The 24,000-nt window shown below is 38.7% G+C and overlaps 2 protein-coding genes across 5 annotated transcripts in view; both read right to left on the reverse strand.

Moving 5' to 3' along the window:
- Nucleotides 1-24,000, reverse strand: part of LOC133612299 (voltage-gated delayed rectifier potassium channel KCNH4-like) — a 306,771-nt gene that overhangs the window by 30,272 nt on the left and 252,499 nt on the right. For all 4 annotated transcript variants that reach the window (XR_012050648.1, XR_012050647.1, XM_072913958.1 and 1 more), the window contains one exon: nucleotides 18,967-19,032. Coding sequence is in view for 2 of the 4 variants with exons in the window: in XM_072913958.1 (XP_072770059.1) it covers nucleotides 18,967-19,015 (49 nt within the window). In the remaining 2 variants the exon portion in view is untranslated. The remainder of the gene's footprint in view (nucleotides 1-18,966; nucleotides 19,033-24,000) is intronic.
- On the reverse strand, nucleotides 1,190-2,526 carry LOC133612094 (uncharacterized). The gene is made up of 2 exons (XM_061969262.2): nucleotides 2,106-2,526; nucleotides 1,190-2,009 (listed from the first exon to the last, which is right to left on the reverse strand). The coding sequence occupies exons 1-2, from the start codon at nucleotides 2,480-2,482 to the stop codon at nucleotides 1,490-1,492; spliced, it is 897 nt and encodes a 298-aa protein (XP_061825246.2). The 5' UTR covers nucleotides 2,483-2,526; the 3' UTR covers nucleotides 1,190-1,489.

The raw sequence follows: 24,000 nt of genomic DNA on the forward strand, positions 1-24,000 counted from the left end.
CATAAATATATATATATATATATATATTTATGTGTAAATATGTGTGTATATATATATATATATATTTATTTATTATTTAATTATATATACATATATATATATATATATATATATTATTAAATAATAAATAAATAAATAAATATATATATACACACATATGTATTTACACATAAATATATATATATATATATATATATTTATTTATATGTGTACATATATGTATATATACTGTATATATATATACATATATTTATTTATATGTGTACATATATGTATATATATATATATTTATTTATATGTGTAAATATATATGTATATATATGTATATATGTATATGTATATATGCATATATATATATCTATTTATTGATTTATTTATGTGTGTATATATATATATATATATGTGTGTGCATATATATATATGTATACACACATATATACACATATATATAATATACATATATACACACACATTATACATATACATATATATATATATATATATATATATATATATATACATTTATATATATATATATATATATATATATATATACATATACATATATATATATATATATATATATATATATATATATATATATATATATATATATATATATATATATATATATATATATATATATATATATACACTAGGGGTCCCCCAAACTACGGATACGGCCCGCCAGCGTCCAAAATCCATCCATTTTCTACAGCTTGTCCATCTCAGCTGTCCCAAGTATGTGTATATATATACACATATACATATATATATATGTATACACACATATATACACATATATATAATATACATATATACACACACATTATACATATACATATATATATATATATATATATACATTTATATATATATATATATATATATATATATATATATATATATATATATATACATACATATATATATATATATATATATATATATATATATATATATATATATACATATATATATATATATATATATATATATATATATATACACTAGGGGTCCCCAAACTACGGATATGGCCCGCCAGCGTCCAATATATATATATATATATATATATATATATATATATATATATATATATATATATATATATATATATATATTGGACACTGGCGGGCCATATCCGTAGTTTGGGGACCCCTAGTGTAGCTCATGCTATTCAAAATAGTTGTTGCGAAGAGTCGCCTCTGCAAAAACGTTTTGCTTGATGGCAGCCACGTTTTTTTTGCTCATCTTTTGACATGTGCGCATCAGTGCCCTAAAGATGTGTCCCACATTTTGTGGTGATTCAGCGACATTGAGCTGTGTGTGAAATTTTGAGTCCATCCGACAAATGGGGGGTGAAACATTGGAGTTTAATAACAGCATCATCATGTGGTGTATTCGTCAGAAGAATTCCACAAGGAGACCATCGGACTAAAAACCAGGAGAAAAAGCAAGTTCCAGTGTTCTGTCATAGCGGGCCGCAGATTTAGTTCTGAGTCTGGGGGCTCTTGGTCCTTGGCTTTGGCACCGGCGAGGGTTGTCTGTCAGCAGTGTCGTCCGGCTGCAACAGGCTGCTTTCAAGCCGACCTTCAGCTTCGGAAACGCTCAGGTGACGAGTTCTGGGCAGAGGCTCCGGAACCGGGCCCGGAGGGGAGTTCATGATCTCATACTCGGAACTGACGGAATCGTGCTGTTTTATGGAAAGCATCCTGAGCTCCCGTTTGTTGCCGATGGTGTTGTGGCGGCGTCTTCGTCTGTGATGGTGACACAATACGATGAAGACCACGAGCAGGAGGAGAAGAAGAGCCGCACCCCCCGCCAGCACGACGAAGACCGTCTTGGATGCGAAGCAAAGCAAAGCCTGCGTTAGTGGATTTCGACAGGCTGACAGACTGACGGCGTCACTTTCCCTGGCGCTGACCTTGTTTTCCGCCAAACACGTCAAATCCCAATCGGCATTTTTTAGCATTGACATGTTCAGAGTTTGCTGCCTTGCATCAGCTATCCTGAAACCATTCAGGATCCATGAGAATTGTAAATCCTGTGCCTTAGCCACGTGGCAGCTTAGATTCAGAAAACCAAACTTGTGGTCACAGACGTACCTCAGGAGAGGTTTGGACACCTTGTCCATCACGCATAGGCGACCGCTCCACGATGTCAGCGTGGTACCGTTTGCGTAGGACTTCTTTCCCTCGTACAAGCCAGAACTGGAGAGTTTAAGGTTCTTCAGCAAAAGAGAGCCACTTAAAGAGACGTCTTGTGGCTTCCCGATATGCACTCCTCTGTGGTCTCTGACGAACGCCGGGACGCTATCCTGAGTCCATGACAGCAGGTCAGTTTTGCCCAGCTGCGTATAATTCAGCGCTAAAACCACATCTTCTCCGACCGCGGCGTAGACGTCGCACGTGCTGCCGGCCGCCAGGCTTTCGTGGAATCCGCAAAGTAAGATCGTTCCGAGCAAGACAGCGTGAAGCGCCATGAGTCCGACTCTGAAAACAGAATAAGATGCGCCTCCAACGCGGATGTCGATGCAGGAGAAGTGAATCTTTCACAGGAAGCGACTAGGATCACGTCTGCTTTCAGTTCTCGGAAAACCGCAGCAAGTTTGCTCTGTTGCAACTAATAGTGGGCCCCCATGTCAAAGAGGCAAATAAGCAGATGTATTTTTGGAAGACACATGACTTATACCTAGTGTGTAATAGGTCAAATTGCCGTCTTGACATTTGCGTAACTTCTTAATAAAGATTTGCAGTTCCTTATTTGGGAATGTCAATTAAAATGGTCAATAAATAAAACAATGATGCAACCTCGTGAGCTGCTTCTACCATGCATAAATATGTACATATTACATATTCTTATGAAGGTGTCTGTTACTATTATATATATATATATATATATATATATATACTTGCAGTATGTATATTGTACAAATTACATATTGTTATGAAGGTGTCTGTTACTACATTATGTATATACTTGCAGTGTGTATATTGTTCATATTACATATTGTTATGAAGATGTCTATTACTACATTTTATATATACTTGCAGTGTGTATATAAAACATTACATATTGTTATGAAGGTGTCTGTTACTACATTATATATATATATATATATATATATATATATATATATATATATATATATATATATATATATATATATATATATATATATATATATACTTGATGTGTGTATATTGTACATATTACATATTGTTATGAAGGTGACTGTTACTACATTATACAATATATATACTTGCAGTGTGTATATTGTACATATTACATATTGTTATGAAGGTGTCTGTTACTACATTATATATATATATATATATATATATATATATATATATATATATATATATATATATATATATATATATATATATATATTAGGGATGTCCCGATCCAGGTTTTTGCACTTCCGATCCGATACCGATATTGTTTTTGCACTTCCGATCCGATACCGATACTGACCGATACTGGCCTATCCGAGCATGTATTAAAGTTTAAAGTTATTTAGCCTACTTAGTTGTCAGAATCATGTTGAAAAGGGTTTTAGTACTCTTGATAACAACTAGCCAGCTGAATTAGGGGAGTTTGAATAATACACAATGGTTGGTAACAAGAAACTGACCTGTTTATTCAAGGATAAACATGACAAACAGAAATGACATCATTGAACTAGGGCTGGGCGATATGGCCTTTTTTTAATATTGCGATATTTTAAGGCCATATTGCGATACACGATATATATCTGGATATTTTGCCTTAGCCTTGAATGAACACTTGATGCATATAATCACAGCAGTATGATGATTCTATGTGTCTACATTAAAACTTTCTTCTTCATACTGCATTAATATATGCTACTTTTAAACTTTCATGCAGAGAAGGAAATCACAACTAAAAAAATCACTATCTTTTTCATACGGCGTTGATGTGGAAATGTTTGCCTCGACATTTTGATGGTGTGGACGTGTGGCACCGAATGGAGATAAGCGTCTCGACAGACGTTACAATATTTGAACAATGATGACGGAAACTGTTTTCTCTGCCGTGTCCGTGTGTCGAAAATTGTTATGCGCTTATTTTTTTATTTGATTTTGTGCGTGGCATAGATTTGCCGTGCGCAGAGGACGCTTGAGCAGTGCGCAATTGCACAGGCAAGCACCTTAGAGGGAAGGTTGCTCGCACGGCTGCGCTAGCATCACAGCTAACGTTAGCCATGCTGCTACCTCTCTGCTCCGCGAGGGCGTATACGTATGTGACGTATGACGTGACAGTATGTGACGTGTGAAAGAAGGTGCGCTTGCTGTCTGAGAGGGAGACACGGGAAAGAGTGAGAAGAGCCTGTCGTGTAATGCCAGCAGCTAAATGCAACTGCGTGAGAATCCACAGACCTGTGGATGTGTTGAAGGTGTGCTGGAAAATGCGGAACGGAAATTAGGGAGCAGCAGAAAAGTGGAATATATTATTTAAATCGGTGCGTTGGAAAACACGGACCGGAGTTTTGGACTGGATCTGGATCGGCATTTTCCCATGCCTTGCCGATACGCATTTTTTGGCAAATATCGGCGGCCGATCCGATCCAAATATCGGATCGGGACATCCCTAATATATATATATATATATATACTTGCAGTGTGTATTCAAAACATATTACATATGTTATGAAGGTGTTTGTTACTACATTATATATATACTTGCAGTGTGTATATTGTACATATTACATATTATTATGAAGGTGTCTGTTACTACATTATATACATATATATATATATATATATATACTTGCAGTGTGTATATAAAACATTACATATGTTATGAAGGTGTTTGTTACTACATTATATATATACTTGCAGTGTGTATATTGTACATATTACATAATATGACGTGTCTGTTACTACATATATATATATATATATATATATACATATACATATATACTTATACTGTATATATATATACATACATATATACATTTATATCAATACATATATGCATACAGTATATATACACATATATACATACAGTATATATACACACATATACATATATACACATATACATATATACGTATACTGTACATATATACTGTATATGCAAATACACATACATATGCATATACATACATATATACATATAGACATATGTATACGTATATATATATATATATATATATATGTATATATGTATACGTATATATATATATATATGTATATATGTATACGTATATATATATATATATATATATGTATATATGTGTATTTATATATGTGTATATATGTATATTTATATATGTGTATATATGTATATATATACTATATGTAGTATATATATACATATGCATATATATATATTTATGTAATTATGTGTATATATACTGTATGTAGTACATACTGTGTATATATGTGTATATATACTGTATGTAGTACATACTGTGTATATATATGTGTATATATACTGTATAAAAAGTAGCTCGCCTGCTGAAAAAGTGTGGGCGCCCCTGATCTTGGATATGTAACTTTAAGCATTCAAAGAAAACATCAAGAGCAATATTGTTTCTTGTAAACTAGAAATGGGAGCCATTACCTCCCTGCTTGGCAATCACCAAAAATGATTCCCGGGCGTGGCCACCGCTGCTGCCCACTGCTCCCCTCACCTCCCAGGGGGTGATCAAGGATGATGGGTCAAATGCAGAGAATAATTTCGCCACACCTAGTGTGTGTGTGACTATCGTTGGTAATTTAACTTTAACTTATCTTAACTACAGTGAAGTCATCACAATCAAGGCATTGTTGTGTAAAACTCTCTGTCAGCGTTTCCAGGCAAGCAAACTCATTGTTGGTAAATACCTTCATGGTAACATAAGTGAGCACACCCACCAGGCTGACAGAAGTGTTGGCTCAGCTTAAACTGCAATGACTTCATTTCTTGCCGGGTCTGTAATTTGGCCCAATTAGTGGTGATTCACAAACTCTGTGTAACACCTCGGCACTAGCAAAGATGTGCAGGGATGCAACACCTGTTTCTCGGTACAATGTAGACATGTCGTAAGGTACATGCCGTCACTCCTCTCCCCAGTTATCAGTCACAACCGCCACCTATTATCATTGGAATAAATAGAAACACTCCAACAAATAGCCAAAGTAGACAGTAGTCTCACACAAACACAAATCTGTTTGCTACTACTTTACTAAATCAATGTGAACGCTCCTCCTGCCAGTTATTTATAATAACTGGCCTTCTGCATTATAGAAACAAATAGAAAGACTCCAAATAATCCACAATGTAAACAGTATATGCTCACTCACACACAGGCACAATGTAGAAATTTCGCAAGGTACTCCTCTCCCCAGTTATCAGTTGCAACCACCACCTAGTATCATTGGAATAAATACAAACACTCCAACAAATAGCCAAAGTAGACAATAGTCTCGCACATGCAACGAATCTACTGTTTACTACTACTTTACTAAATCAATGTGAACACTCCTCCTGCCAGTTATTTATAATAACTGGCCTCTGGCGTTATAGAACCAAACACAAATACTCCAAATAATCCACAAAGTAAAAGGTATACGCTCTGCCACACACAGGTACAATATAAACATGTCTTGAGGTACATGCCATCACTCCTCTCACCAGTTATCAGTCACAACCGCCACCAATAGGTTGTGGAATAAATAGAAACACTCCAACAAATAGCCAAAGTAGACAATAGTCTCGCACATGCAACGAATCTACTGTTTACTACTACTTTACTAAATCAATGTGAACGCTCCTCCTGCCAGTTATTTATAATAACTGGCCTCTTGCGTTCTAGAAACAAATATAACTACTCCAAATAATCCACAAAGTAAAAAGTATACGTTCTGTCACACACAGGTACAATGTAGGCATGTCGTAAGGTACATGCCATCACTCCTCTCCCCAGTTATCATTTACAACCGCCACCAATAGGTTGTGGAATAAATAGAAACACTCCAACAAATAGCCAAAGTAGACAATAGTCTTGCATATTCAACAAATCTACTGTTTACTATTACGTTTGTAAATTAAAGTCAATGCTCCTCCTGCCAGTTATTTATAATAACTGGCTTCTTGCGTTAAAAAAACAATTAGAAAGACTCCAAATAATCAACAAAGTAAACAGTACATGCTTTGTCACACACAGACACAATGTATACATGTTGTAAGGTACATGCCATAACTCCTCTCCCCAGTTATCAGTCACAACCGCCATCTATTATCATTGGAATAAATAGAAACACTCCAACAAATAGCCAAAGTAGACAATAGTCTCGCACATGCAACAAATCTACTGTTTACTACTACTTTACTAAATGAATGTGAACGCTCCTCCTGCCAGTTATTTATAATAACTGGCCTCCTGCGTTATAGAAACAAATAGAAAGACTCCAAATAATCCACAATGTAAACAGTATATGCTCACTCACACACAGGCACAATGTAGACATGTTGTAAGGTACTCCTCTCCCCAGTTATCAGTTGCAACCGCCACCTATTATCATTGCAATACATAGAAACACTCCAACAAATAGCCAAAGTAGACAATAGTCTCGCACATGCAACGAATCTACTGTTTACTACTACTTTACTAAATCAATGTGAACACTCCTCCTGCCAGTTATTTATAATAACTGGCCTCTTGCGTTATAGAAACAAATAGAAATACTCCAAATAATCCACAAAGTAAAAGGTATACGCTCTGCCACACACAGGTACAATATAAACATGTCGTAAGGTACATGCCATCACTCCTCTCACCAGTTATCAGTCACAACCGCAACCAATAGGTTGTGGAATAAATAGAAACACTCCAACAAATAGCCAAAGTAGACAATAGTCTTGCATATTCAACGAATCTACTGTTTACTATTACGTTTCTAAATGAATGTGAACGCTCCTCCTGCCAGTTATTTATAATAGCTGGCTTCTTGCGTTAAAAACAAATAGAAAGACTCCAAATAAGCAACAAATTAACAGTACATGCTTTGTCACACACAGACACAATGTATAGATGTCGTAAGGTACACGCCATCACTCCTCTCCCCAGTTATCAGTCACAACCGCCACCTATTATCATTGGAATAAATAGAAACACTCCAACAAATAGCCAAAGTAGACAGTAGTCTCACACACACAAATCTGTTTGCTACTACTTTACTAAATCAATGTGAACGCTCCTCCTGCCAGTTATTTATAATAACTGGCCTTCTGCATTATAGAAACAAATAGAAAGACTCCAAATAATCCACAATGTAAACAGTATATGCTCACTCACACACAGGCACAATGTAGAAATTTCGTAAGGTACTCCTCTCCCCAGTTATCAGTTGCAACCACCACCTAGTATCATTGGAATAAATACAAACACTCCAACAAATAGCCAAAGTAGACAATAGTCTCGCACATGCAACGAATCTACTGTTTACTACTACTTTACTAAATCAATGTGGACGCTCCTCCTGACAGTTATTTATAATAACTGGCCTCTTGCGTCATAGAAACAAATAAAAATACTCCAAATAATCCACAAAGTAAAAAGTATACGCTCTGTCACACACAGGTACAATGTAGACATGTCGTAAGATACATGCCATCACTCCTCTCACCAGTTACAGTCACAACAGCCAGCTATTATAATTGGAATAAATAGAAACACTCCAACAAATAGCCAAAGTAGACAAATCTACTGTTTACTACTACTTTACTAAATCAATGTGAACGCTCCTCCTGCCAGTTATTTATAATAACTGGCTTCTTGCGTTATAGAAACAAGTAGAAATACTCCAAATAATCCACAAAGTAAAAAGTATATGCTCTGTCACACACAGGTACAATGTAGACATGTCGTAAGGTGCATGCCATCACTCCTCTCCCCAGTTATCAGTCACAACCGCCACCAATAGGTTGTGGAATAAATAGAAACACTCCAACAAATAGCCAAAGTAGACAATAGTCTTGCATATTCAACGAATCTACTGTTTACTATTACGTTTCTAAATGAATGTGAACGCTCCTCCTGCCAGTTATTTATAATAACTGGCTTCTTGCGTTAAAAAAACAAATGGAAAGACTCCAAATAATCCACAAAGTAAACAGTATATGCTCACTCACACACAGGCACAATGTAGAAACGTCGTAAGGTACATGCCATCACTCCTCTCCCCAGTTATCAGTCACAACCGCCACCTATTATATTTGAAATAAATAGAAACACTCCAACAAATAGCCAAAGTAGACAATAATCTCGCACATGCAACGAATCTACTGTTTACAAGTACTTTACTATATCAATGTGAACGCTCCTCCTGCCAGTTATTTATAATAACTGGCCTATTGCGTTATAGAAGCAAATAGAAAGACTCCAAAAAAATCCACACAGTAAACAGTATATGCTCACTCACACACAGGCACAATGTAAACATGTCGTAAAGTGCTCCTCTCCCCAGTTATCAGTCACAACCGCCACCTATTATAATTGGAATAATTAGAAACACTCCAACAAATAGCCAAAGTAGACAATAGTCTCGCACATACACAAATCGACTTTTTACTACTACTTTACTAAATCAATGTGAACGCTCCTCCTGCCAGTTATTATAACTGGCCTCTTGCGTTAAAGAAACTAATAGAAAGACTCCAAATAATCCACAAAGTAAACAGTATATGCTCACTCACAAAATGTAGACATGTCATAAGGTACATGCTATCACTCCACCCGCCAGTTATCAGTCACAACCGCCACCTTGCATCATAAGAATGAAAAAAAAAAACCACCAACAAATAACCAAAGTCTACGATAAACTCGCTCATGCACAAGCACACGCAATGTAAATGGGGACTGTATTAATGGGATTGCTTCTGTTGCCAGTTATTAAACATAACTGTAAGTGAGTGAGTGAATATAAAATATAATTCACTGTACTCTTGTGCGGTCTCCCGCCAGTTATCAGTCTCAACTGCCACCTTGTATTATTGGAATGAATAGAAACACTCCAACAAAAGCCACAATCTACAATAGTCTTGCACATACAGTACAACGCATCTATACTACTACTTTACTAAATTAATGTGAACGCTCCTCTTGCCAGTTATTAATGATAACTGCTCTCTTGCATGGTAGAAACAAATGGAAAGATAATCAACAAGATTTGCTCACTCACGCACAGGCACAATGTAGACGTGTCGTGAAGTACAAACCCCAAAACCAGTGAAGTTGGCACGTTGTGTAAATGGTAAATAAAAACAAAATACAATGATTTGCAAATCCTTTTCAACTTATATTCAATTGAATGGACTGCAAAGACAAGATACTTAACGTTCGAACGGTTAGACTTTGTTATTTTTTGCAAATATTAGCTCATTTGGAAATTGATGCTTGCAACATGTTTCAAAAAAGCTGGCACAAGTGGCAAAAAAGACTGAGTAAGTTGTGGAATGCTCATCAAAGACTTATTTGGAACATCCCACAGGTAAACAGGCTAATTGGGAACATGTGGGTGCCATGATTGGGTATAAAAGCAGCTTCCATGAAATGCTCAGTCAAGGATGGAACAAGAACAACATTTCTCAACCAACTATTGCAAGGAATTTGGGGATTTCACCATCTACGGTCTGTAATATCATCAAAAATTTCAGAGAATCTGGAGAAATTCACTGCACGTAAGCAGCATGGCTGGAAACCAACATTGAATGCCCGCGACCTACGATCCCTCAGGCGGTACTGCATCAAAAAGCGACATCAGTGTGTAAAGGATATGACCACAAGAGCTCAGGAACACTTCAGAAAACCACTGTCTGTAACTACAGTTGGTCGCTATATCTGTAAGTGCAAGTTAAAACTCTACTATGCAAAGCCAAAGACATTTATCAACAACACCCAGAAACGCAGCCGGCTTCGCTGGGCCCGAGCCCATCTAAGATGGACTGATGCAAAGTGGAAAAGTGTTATGTGGTCTGACAAGTCCACATTTTAAATTGTTTTTGGAGAATGTAGACGTCGTGTCCTCCGGACCAAAGAGGAAAAGAACCATCCGGACCGTTATAGGCGCAAAGTTTAAAAGCCAGCATATACAACAGCATGTATTCAAAGTAAAAGAGTGTGGGTACTAGACTGGCCTGCCTGTAGTCCAGACCTGTCTCCCATTGAAAATGTGTGGTGCATTATGAAGCCTAAAATACCACAACGAAGACCCCCAGACTGTTGAACAACTTAAGCTGTACATCAAGCAAGAATGGGAAAGAATTCCACCTGAAAAGCTTCAAAAATGTGTCTCCTCAGTTCCCAAATGTTTACTGAGTGTTGTTAAAAGGAAAGGCCATGTAACACAGTGGTAAAAATGCCCCTGTGACAACTTTTTTGCAATGTGTTGCTGCCATTAAATTCTTAGTTAATGATTATTTGCAAAGTTTCTCAGTCGAACATTAAATATCTTGTCTTTGCAGTCTATTCAATTGAATATAAGTTGAAAAGGATTTGCAAATCATTGTATTCTGTTTTTATTTACCATTTACACAACGTGCCAATTTCACTGGTGTTGGGTTTTGTAAATGCCATCAATCCTCTCACCAGTTATCAGTCACCACCGCCACCTTGCATTACAGCAATAAATAATAGCCAAAGTCTGGTGTATTTTGCCGCATGTTGAGTTTGAGTTTATTTGGAACTGTCATGTCTGTGTAATCATGTTTTGTTTTAGTCATGTCATGTTTTGTTTAGTTTAGTTATTGGACTCTTTAGTTTCTGGCTTTTCACTCCCTTGTCTTGTTTCCATAGTTACCCATTAGTTTCACCTGTTCCACGTTTGGACTCATTGTGCACTCTTGTTTGTCACCATAGCAACCCATTAGTTTTCACCTGCCCTCACGACTCACGCACCTGTCTTTAATCATGTCACTATTATTTAAGCTTCCAGTTGCCAGGCTGTCTGTCTGGCGACATCATACCCCTGTCACACTCTGTTTACCTCTGCGTACTTCATGCCCTGTCCAAGTAAGTTTTTTCGATTCATGCCACAGTTAGCGACTTTTGTTCATGTCCTTAGTTTTTTGCCCACGTGCAAGTATTGGTTTCATTTGTCAAGTTTGTACTTCCGCCTTGTGCGCGCCTTTAGTTTGTTCTTTTTGTTATAGTAAAATTAAATATGTCTTCACCTTCACGCCATGTCTGGTCCAAATGTTCATTTGCACCACGGGAGAACAAACCACGCCATAGTCCAAGTCTTGACAGGAACATGCATGCATACAACATGATGCATCACAATTTCCAGTTTCTGTTTTCAACATGTTTGAAAAGGAGTAGGAAGAAGCAGAGCTTATTTAATCCTACCCCTTTTCTTTTACATAACAGTTGCTAAAACTTTTGTTCACTTCCTGTTCTCAATTTATTCACAATAAACTCCATAAGTAATCACAATAAAAATAAATAAATAAATAATAATTGGTGAAGTAAGTTATATTTCATATGATGAGATATGAAATATCGCAGCCCCTTTTCTGGGGCTGAGGTTGCTGAGGTAGTTAAAAAGCTCCTCGGTGGCAAGGCCCCGGGGGTGGATGAGATGCGCCCCGGAGTTCCTTAAGGCTCTGGATGCTGTGGGGCTGTCTTGGTTGACAAGACTCTGCAACATCGCGTGGACGGTATCTCTGGATTGGCAGACCGGGGTGGTGGTTCCTCTCTTTAAGAAGGGGAACCGGAGGGTGTGTTCCAACTATCGTGGGATCACACTCCTCAGCCTTCCCGGTAAGATCTATTCAGGTGTACTGGAGACGAGGCTATGCCGGATAGTCGAACCTCGGATTCAGGAGGAACAGTGTGGTTTTCGTCCTGGTGGTGGAACTGTGGACCAGCTCTATACTCTCGGCAGGGTCCTTGAGGGTGCATGGGAGTTTGCCCAACCAGTCTACATGTGCTTTGTGGACATGGAGAAGGCATTCGACCTGCGGGGGAGTGCTCAGAGAGTATGGGGTAACGGACTGTCTTATTGTGGCGGTCCGCTCCCTGTATGATCAGTGTCAGAGCTTGGTCCACATTGCCGGCAGTAAGTCGGACACATTTCCAGTGAGGGTTGGACTCCGCCAAGGCTGCCCTTTGTCACCCATTCTGTACATAACTTTTGTGGATGGAATTTCTAGACACAGTCAAGGCGTTGAGGGGATCTGGTTTGGTGGCTGCAGGATTAGGTCTCTGCTTTTTGCAGAAAATGTGGTCCTGATGGCTTCATCTGACCAGGATCTTCATCTCTCACTGGATCGGTTTTCAGCCGAGTGTGAAGCGACTGGAATGGGAGTCAGCACCTCCAAGTCCGAATCCATGGTTCTCGCTCGGAAAAGGGTGGAGTGCCATCTCCGGGTTGGGGAGGAGATCTTGCCCCAAGTGGAGGAGTTCAAGTACCTCGGAGTCTTGTTCACGAGTGAGGGAAGAGTGGATCGTGAGATCGATAGGCGGATCGGTGCGGCGTCTTCAGTAATGCGGACGCTGTATCGATCTGTTGTGGTGAAGAAGGAGCTGAACCGGAAGGCAAAGCTCTCAATTTACCGGTCGATCTACGTTCCCATCCTCACCTATAGTCATGAGCTTTGGGTCATGACCGAAAGGACAAGATCACGGGTACAAGCGGCCCAAATGAGTTTCCTCCGCCTGGTGGCAGGGCTCTCCCTTAGAGATAGGGTGAGAAGCTCTGTCATCCGGGAGGAGCTCAAAGTAAAGCCGCTGCTCCTCCACATGGAAAGGAGCCAGATGAGGTGGTTCGGGCACCTGGTCAGGATGCCACCCGAACGCCTCCCTAGGGAGGTGTTTCGGGCACGTCCGACCGGTAGGAGGCCACGGGGAAGACCCAGGACACATTGGGAAGACTATCTCTCCCGGCTGGCCTGGGAACGCCTCGGGATCCCCCGGGAGGAGCTGGACGAAGTGGCTGGGGAGAGGGAAGTCTGGGCTTCCCTGCTTAGGCTGCTGCCCCCGCGACCCGACCTCGGATAAGCGGAAGAAGATGGATGATGATGAGATAAGTAAGATTATTTTGAAAATGAATGAATGGATGGATGAAATAATTTCAGAATGTTTATCATGGTTCTTCTTCTTTGTACTTTGTAAACACTTTAAGTTTGAAGAGTTTCTTGAAGTGAATCATATTAGTACATTGTTTGATTGCTTTGCTTAACCCATTCCCTAATTTAATTCCACATACTGATATACTGAAGGTCTTAAGTGTTGTACGTGCATACAAATGTTTTAAATTACATTTTTCTCTAAGATTATATTCATCCTCTTTTTTTGAGAATAATTGTTGTATATTCTTGGCTAGCAGGTTATAGTTTGCTTTGTGTATCATTTTAGCTGTTTGCAAATTCACTATGTCGTGGAATTTCAGTATTTTTGATTTAATAAATAAAGGATTTGTATGTTCTCTATATCCAACATTATGTATTATTCTAACTGATCTTTTTTGTAACACCGTTAATGAATGAAGTGTACTTTTGTAGTTATTTCCCCATATTTCTACACAGTAACTCAGATATGGTAACACTAGCGAGCAGTAGAGAATATGAAGTGATTTTTGGTCGAGGACAGTGGTTCTTAACCTGGGTTCGATCGAACCCTAGTGGTTCGGTGAGTCGGGCTCAGGGGTTCGGCGGAGGTCAAGACACACCCGACTCATCGTGTAAATAAAAACTTCTTCCTATCGGCGTATTACGGATACGGCAACAGCAGAAGTCAGACTGATTTGCAGGTGTGTAATTTGTTGTGAGTTTATGCACTGTGTTGGTTTTGTTCTTTGAACAAGGTGATGTTCATGCACGGTTCATTTTATGCACCAGTAAAAAAACATGGTCACACTTTAGTATGGGGAACATATTCACCATTAATTAGTTGCTTATTAACATGCAAATTAGTAACATATTGGCTCTTAACTAGTCATTTTAAGTACTTATTAATGCCTTCTTCGGCATGGCCTTATTATAAGCCTAACCCTTTAACCCTGACCCTAACCCTCTAACCCTAACCAAATAACTCTAAATTAAGTCTTTGTTACTTCGAATATGTTCCCCTAGTGTCCAAACAACTCTAAATGAAGTCTTTGTTACTTAGAATATGTTCCCCTAGTGTCCAAATAACTCTAAATTAAGTGTTTGTTACTTAGAATATGTTCCCCTACTGTCCAAATAACTCAAAATTAAGTCTTTGTTACTTAGAATATGTTCCCCTACTGTCCAAATAACTCAAAATTAAGTCTTTGTTACTTAGAATATGTTCCCCTAGTGTCCAAATAACTCTAAATTAAGTCTTTATTACTTAGAATATGTTCCCCTAGTGTCCAAATAACTCAAAATTAAGTCTTTATTACTTAGAATATGTTCCCCTAGTGTCCAAATAACTCTAAATTAAGTCTTTGTTACTTAGAATATGTTCCCCTAGTGTCCACATAACTCTGAATTAAGTCTTTGTTACTTAGAATATGTTCCCCTAGTGTCCAAATAACTCTAAATTAAGTCTTTGTTACTTAGAATATGTTCCCCTAGTGTCCAAATAACTCTAAATTAAGTCTTTGTTACTTAGAATATGTTCCCCTAGTGTCCAAATAACTCAAAATTAAGTCTTTATTACTTAGAATATGTTCCCCTAGTGTCCAAATAACTCTAAATTAAGTCTTTGTTACTTAGAATATGTTCCCCTAGTGTCCAAATAACTCTAAATTAAGTCTTTGTTACTTAGAATATGTTCCCCTAGTGTCAAAATAACTCTAAATTTAGTCTTTGTTACTTAGAATATGTTCCCCTAGTGTCCAAATAACTCTAAATTAAGTCTTTGTTACTTAGAATATGTTCCCCTAGTGTCCAAATAACTCTAAATTAAGTCTTTGTTACTTAGAATATGTTCCCCTACTGTCCAAATAACTATAAATTAAGTCTTTGTTACTTAGAATATGTTCCCCATACTAAAGTGTTACCAAAAACATATAACTTTGTCTTGAATTTGAAGAAAAGAAAACATTTTATTTTTCACTAAAGAAGGTTTCGGTGAATGCGCATATGAAACTGGTGGGGTTCGGTACCTCCAACAAGGTTAAGAACCACTGGTCTAGAACATGTTTTGCTTCATTCATTATTGATGTGTTTCTTGCTACTTTATGGTGTATATTCTTTAAATGAGTTTTCCAGTTCAATTTATCATCAATCATTATACCTAGAAATTTGGTTTCATTTACTCTTTCAATTCCTATTCCGATGTACTCTTTCAATTTCTATTCATGTTGGGCTATAATACAGAGATAAAATCCTTGGTAGATGCTAACTCAGGTACAGAAGAATCCATGCAAGCAACATAGAGGTGGACTATGTGTCATTTGATAGGTCCTTCCGCCAGTTGTCAATAACATACCGTATTTTTCGGAGTATAAGTCGCACCAGAGTATAAGTTGCACCAGCCGAAAATGCATAATAAAGAAGGAAAAAACATATATAAGTCGCACTGGAGTATAACTCGCATTTTTGGGGGAAATGTATTTGATAAAACCCAACACCAAGAATAGACATTTAAAAGGCAATTTGAAGTAAATAAAGAATAGTGAACAACAGGCTGAATAAGTGTACGTTATATGAGGCATAAATAACCAACTGAGAACGTGCCTGGTATGTTAACGTAACATATTATGGTAAGAGTCATTCAAATAACTATAACATATAGAACATGCTATACGTTTACCAAACAACTCCTAATCGCTAAATCCCATGAAATCTTATACGTCTAGTCTCTTACGTGAATGAGCTAAATAATATTATTTGATATTTTACGGTGTGTTAATAGTTTCACACATAAGTTGCTCCTGAGTATAAGTCGCACCCCCGGCGAAACTATGAAAAAAACTGCGACTTATAGTCCGAAAAATACGGTACTCTTTCAATTTCTATTCCGATTTACTTTTTCAATTTCTATTCACGTTGGGCTATAATACAGAGATAAAGTCCTTGGCAGATGCTAACTCAGGTACAGAACAATTCATGCAAGCAACATAGAAGTGGACTCTGTGTCATTTGATAGGTCCTTCCGCCAGTTGTCAATAACAATCGGATTAAATAGTAAAACTCCAAGTTATCCGCAAAGTCAAATTCAGCCTCATTAAAGGCCTTCTGAAACCCACTACTACCGACCACGCAGTCTGATAGTTTATATATCAATGATGAAATCTTAACAATGCAACACATGCCAATACGGCCGTGTTAGCTTACTAAAGTGCAATTTTAAATTTTGCGCGAAATATCCTGATGAAAACGTCTCGGTATGATGACGCCTGCACGTGACGTCACGGATTGTAGAGGACATTTTGGGACAGCATGGTGGCCAGCTATTAAGTCGTCTGTTTTCATCGCAAAATTCCACAGTATTCTGGACATCTGTGTTGGTGAATCTTTTGCAATTTGTTCAATGAACAATGGAGACAGCAAAGAAGAAAGCTGTAGGTGGGAAGCGGTGTATTGCGGACCGGCTGCAGCAACACAAACACAACCGGTGTTTCATTGTTTACATTCCCGAAAGATGACAGTCAATCTTTACCATTGGCCTGTGGAGAACTGGGACAACAGAGGCTCTTACCAGGAGGACTTTGAGTTGGATACGCAGACACGATACCGTGAGTACGGATGCAGCTGCGGCTTCCAAATATTTGATCGCTTGCCCGTACGTGCGTGCCGCTATGTGCATGTAACGTACGTAACTTTGGGGACTTTGGGGAAATATATGTGCTGTATGAACTTTGGGGAGGTGAACGGTACTTTGGGCTGTGGGATTGAGTGTGTTGTGCAGGTGTTTGAGTTGTATTGGCGGGTTATATGGACGGGTGGGGGGAGGTGTTTGTTATGCGGGATTAATTTGTGGCATATTAAATATAAGCCTGGTTGTGTTGTGGCTAATAGAGTATATATATGTTTTATGTTTATTTACTGTTTTAGTCATTCCCAGCTGAATATCAGGTCCCACCCGCCTCTTACAGCATCTTCCCTATCTGAATCACTCCCACTGCCCTCTAGTCCTTCACTCTCACTTTCCTCATCCACAAATCTTTCATCCTCGCTCAAATTAATGGGGAAATCGTCGCTTTCTCGGTCTGAATCGCTCTCGCTGCTGGTGGCCATGATTGTAAACAATGTGCAGATGTGAGGAGCTCCACAACCTGTGACGTCACGCTACTCGTCTGCTACTTCCGGTACATGCAAGGCTTTTTTATCAGCGACCAAAAGTTGCGAACTTTATCGTCGATGTTCTCTACTAAATCCTTTCAGCAAAAATATGGCAATATCGCAAAATGATCAAGTATGACACATAGAATGGACCTGCTATCCCCGTTTAAATAAGAAAATCGCATTTCAGTAGGCCTTTAAGGGAAAAAGAAAGTTACAAATGAAGAATTGACAGTTCATAAAAGTTGCAGCACCCCCTCTTTACATTGTAAAAAACCACATTTGACTGATTGCCCCCTCATTCCAGGAGCCACCAGAGTCACGTCTGGTAAAAGGGCACCTCAAGGCTCCCGCTGTCCGATCGTTACACGTCCATCTGGGCCCCTACATTAAACATCGGCCTTGCAGACGCTGTCCCTGCCCTGAAAAGCTTGAGGGAGCAGGAACGACGGCCAATTAACCCGCCAGCCGGACTCTTTGGACCTTTGCTACTAATTAAGTGAGGAGGGTTTGGATTTAGCTTGATATTTGCTAATCCTCAATGCTTTAATGCATGTACTTAGCAATCATAATCAGCTATAAGCACATTAGGGATGTCCCATTCAGCAGTTATTAGTTGATCTGCTTAAATCTTGCTTTCCCTAAAGCTTCCAATTGCGACAATTTTTTTTTGTTAAAAAGTGTGTTTTTTTCCAAGGCTTTTAAATATATCCTATCAAAAAAAAAAAAAAAAAAAGACAGGGATTAACTTACCCAAACATGTGAGGAAACTTTTTTCATTTACAGCAAACTCTTGTGCCATTTTAGATCGCCAACATTCTGAAAAAAAGAAAAACAATCCAAAGTCAAACGATATGATATTCACACAAACACACGCATGGTACATGTGAAATAGAATTCATGCAATTGCTCCTCCCGCCAGTTAATAATGACAACTGCCAACCTTGTATAATAGAAATACAAACCCCGTTTCCATATGAGTTGGGAAATTGTGTTAGATGTAAATATAAACGGAATACAATGATTTGCAAATCCTTTTCAACCCATATTCAATTGAATGCACTACAAAGACAAGATATTTGATGTTCAAACTCATAAACTTTATTTATTTTTTGCAAATAATAATTAACTTAACATTTCATGGCTGCAACACGTGCCAAAGTAGTTGGGAAAGGGCATGTTCATCACTGTGTTACATGGCCTTTCCTTTTAAAACTCAGCAGTGTTGGGTTAGTTACTGAAAAGCAGTAACTAGTTACAGTTACTAGTTACTTCATTTCAAAAGTAACTCAGTTACTAACACCAAAAAGTATTGCGTTACTGTGAAAAGTAACTATTTAGTTACTTCTTTTTTCTTTTCTTTTTAAAGCTCCAATTAATGCCCTTTTAGCCTTCATTTCAGTACTGTTATTGCACTGGAGAATAATACAATCTGTTGATCAACTTGACATGCATTTGCATCACTCAACTCTGCTAAGCCATGTCGTCTACATACAACACACAAAGACAAAGATATGTTACAAAGGCCAATTTGTTTCTGGCCAGAACAAATTGACAAAACTATTTTAAATAGCTGCAACATAACATACATAAGTAACAAACAGCATAATAACAGCATAGATGTAAACCAAGAAAGGCACACACTACATACACAAAGTCTAACCAGGCATTTTCTTCCTCAAGTAATTCTTATACAAAATCATGTCTGAAACCCAGAACACTACACATTTCCCCAGTTTTAGTTTAGAGATAAGGAAAGATTGGCCTGGCCCACTAGGATCCCTCTTTATGTTTGTGAACTTTATAGTCTATACATTTAGAGTGATGTGATAATCAAACACTCTAGAAGTCTAGAATGAAAGAGTATATAAGAGAATTGACAGCAACGTTCCCTCTCAGGAGCGCGCATGTGCAATTGCGCACTGCTCAAGCGTCCTCTGCGCACGGCAAATCTATGCCATGCACAAAATCAAATAAAAAAATAAGCGCATAACAATTTTCGACACGACGCGGACACGACAGAGAAAGCCGTTTTCGTCATCATTGTTCAAATATTGTAACGTCTGTCGAGACGCTTTGAGGACATGAATTCCATCCATCACTTTACTGAGCAAAACTCTTTACTGTCGGCCATAAACACATCACCAAAACATTAGTTAAAAAAATGATATCTAGCAAAACTGGTCATTTTCTGCAGTACAAACCAGACCAAAAGCAACTTTGTTATATCAACAGCAGCCGCTCGCTCTCTCACGTGCGCCAACACTTGCACATATGGCACTTAGCCAGTGATGCGTTTACAGCCACACAAAAAGTCGGACAACTCCAACACCACACATAAAGTGTCATTCCAGGTCGTTACAGTATGATTTACCAATCAAATGTGTGCTTATTCTAGTGTCATTTATTAGGAATCTTCATTTATAAATATTAATCATTAAATGCTGTTAGTATATTAAATAAATACTAATAAAAATATATTTTTTACAAACAGGAAGTTGCAGGAATGTACACATGATCCCCTGCTTACATCTCATTGTGCAACATGTGAATGTTTTAATGGGAACTAAATGCAATGTCTGAAAGGGGTACAAATTATTTCCAAAGCAGGACCTCCACCCAGACAAACAATACAAGTACACAGTTCATGAAAAACAATATTTTTTGTTATTGTCATTATAAGTGGGCCTAAACACTTATATTAGAAATGGAAATGACTGCTGTCATTTGATTCTAATAATAAGAGAATGTTGTCTGTCTATCTGTGTTGGCCCTGTGATGAGGTGGGGACTTGTCCAGGGTGTACCCTGCCTTCCGCCCGAATGCAGCTGAGATAGGCTCCAGCGACCCCGAAAGGGACAAGCTGTAGAAAATGGATGGATGGATGGAGATGTAAGTTGTTATTTAGTGAGGTTTGGGACAGGTGTGCTGCTGGTGTAGCCACAGTGTGCACGTCTGATGTTGCTCACATGGACTCCACTCAATGCTCAGGGACTTTTTGCATTTGCTCACACATGAACAATTAGGGTGAACATTGATTGACAGAGTGTGTGTACCTTCAGCGATGAATGGTGGTGGTGGTGGTGGAGGTGAAGTGGCATCAGAGTCTCTGTCTCTCTTTACTAGCTTCGTCGAAGCATGTTGCTATGTAGCTTGTTTCAGCAGATTTGAATTGCTGTTTTGGGCAGTAGATGGCATCTTTGATCCAAAGCACAATTTACATTTAACTAAAATGTTATTTTCTTTGTGCTCGACAAAAGAAAAGTAGTGAAAATATCTCCATGTTAGCAAACTCGACTTCTGGCTCCGCCATGATCAGACACGCCCCCCTCGCTCCCCACACTCACACTCAGACACATCCACACAGAGCGCATGTCTCTCTCTCTTCTCCGGCTTGTGACACAAGAAGAATCAGAACGACACAGCAGCCCTCCGATAAAACACACTTTATACTACATAAAAAATAACGTAAAATAACGCAGTAACGCATCATGTAGTACTGGTAACGGAGTTACTGAATATAAAAAAATAACGCGTTAGATTACTACCGGTAGTTACCGCCGAAACTAACGGCGTTACAGTAATGCGTTACTTTGTAACGCGTTAGTCCCAACACTGAAACTCAGTAAACGTTTGGGAACTGAGGAGACACATTTTTTAAGCTTCTCAAGTGGAATTCTTTCCCATTCTTGCTTGATGTACAGTTAAGTTGTTCAACAGTCCGGGGGTCTCCGTTGTGGTATTTTAGGCTTCATAGTGCGCCACACATTTTCAATGGGAGACAGGTCTGGACTACAGGCAGGCCAGTCTAGTACCCGCACTCTTTTACTATGAAGCCACGTTGATTTAACACGTGGCTTGGCATTGTCTTGCTGAAATAAGCAGGGGCGTCCATGGTAACGTTGCTTGGATGGCAACATATGTTGCTCCAAAACCTGTATGTACCTTTCAGCATTAATGGCGCCTTCACAGATGTGTAAGTTACCCATGTCTTGGGCACTAATACACCCCCATACCATCACAGATGCTGGCTTTTCAACTTTGCGCCTATAACAATCCGGATGGTTCTTTTCCTCTTTGGTCCGGAGGACACGACGTCCACAGTTTCCAAAAACAATTTGAAATGTGGACTCGTCAGACCACAGAACACTTTTCCACTTTGTATCAGTCCATCTTAGATGAGCTCAGGCCCAGCGAAGCCAACGGCGTTTCTGGGTGTTGTTGATAAACGGTTTTCGCCTTGCATAGGAGAGTTTTAACTTGCACTTACAGATGTAGCGACCAACTGTAGTTACTGACAGTGGGTTTCTGAAGTGTTCCTGAGCCCATGTGGTGATATCCTTTACACACTGATGTTGCTTGTTGATGCAGTACAGCCTGAGGGATCGAAGGTCACGGGCTTAGCTGCTTACGTGCAGTGATTTCTCCAGATTTTCTGAACCCTTTGATGATATTACGGACCGTAGATGGTGAAATCCCTAAATTCCTTGCAATAGCTGGTTGAGAAAGGTTTTTCTTAAACTGTTCAAAAATTTGCTCACGCATTTGTTGACAAAGTGGTGACCCTCGCCCCATCCTTGTTTGTGAATGACTGAGCATTTCATGGAATCTACTTTTATACCCAATCATGGCACCCACCTGTTCCCAATTTGCCTGTTCACCTGTGGGATGTTCCAAATAAGTGTTTGATGAGCATTCCTCAACTTTATCAGTATTTATTTCCACCTTTCCCAACTTCTTTGTCACGTGTTGCTGGCATCAATTTCTAAAGTTAATGATTTGCAAAAAAAAAATGTTTATCAGTTTGAACATGAAATATGTTGTCTTTGTAGCATATTCAACTGAATATGGGTTGAAAATGATTGTATTCCGTTTATATTTACATACAACACAATTTCCCAACTCATATGGAAATGGAAAAGACTCAAACTAATCCATAAAGTCAAAGTCCTCACACACATTGGTGAAGTACCAAAATATACAACTCTGAGGTGTATAGCTGCTAAAGAAAAGCTAGAATGCTAGTGTTAACATATTAAACTGGGAGACTGGGCTTTCTGCTCCGCCGCTCCCAGTCTGTGGAACGCTCTCCCTGACCACCTGAGGGCTCCACAGACTGAGGATGCTTTTAAAAAAGGCTTCTTTTAGGTCCATGCATACTAGTTTTCGTATGCATAGAACCCCCCCCCTACACAAATCTATTACATATAGGATGTCCGGAGCTAATAGAAGTGTGGAAATTGAAGTTCTGTGTACCACACACACACACACACACACACACACACACACACACACACACACACACACACACACACACACCCAGAGCAGGCCTAGACAGGAGGAGGACAGAGTGTAGGTACACAGAACATCAGAGGGTGAAATGTGCAAGAAAATGAGAGCAGACAGACCATATATTTTTTTAACCGATTTTCTGAACTCTAAATGGTTGAATTTTGGCGAATTAAACGCCTTTCTAATATTCGCTCTCGGAGCGATGACGTCACAACGTGGCGCCACATTGGGAAGCAATCCGCCATTTTCTCAAACACCGAGTCAAATCAGCTCTGTTATTTTCCGTTTTTTTCGACTGTTTTCCGTACCATGGAGACATCATGCCTCGTCGGTGTGTTGTCGGAGGGTGTAACAACACGAACAGGGACGGATTCAATTTGCACCAGTGGCCCAAAGATGCGAAAGTGGCAAGAAATTGGACGTTTGTTCCGCACACTTTACCGATGAAAGCTATGCTACGACAGAGATGGCAAGAATGTGTGGATATCCTGCGAC

The sequence above is a fragment of the Nerophis lumbriciformis genome, linkage group LG10 (assembly GCF_033978685.3).
Source record: "Nerophis lumbriciformis linkage group LG10, RoL_Nlum_v2.1, whole genome shotgun sequence".
NCBI lineage: Eukaryota > Metazoa > Chordata > Actinopteri > Syngnathiformes > Syngnathidae > Nerophis > Nerophis lumbriciformis.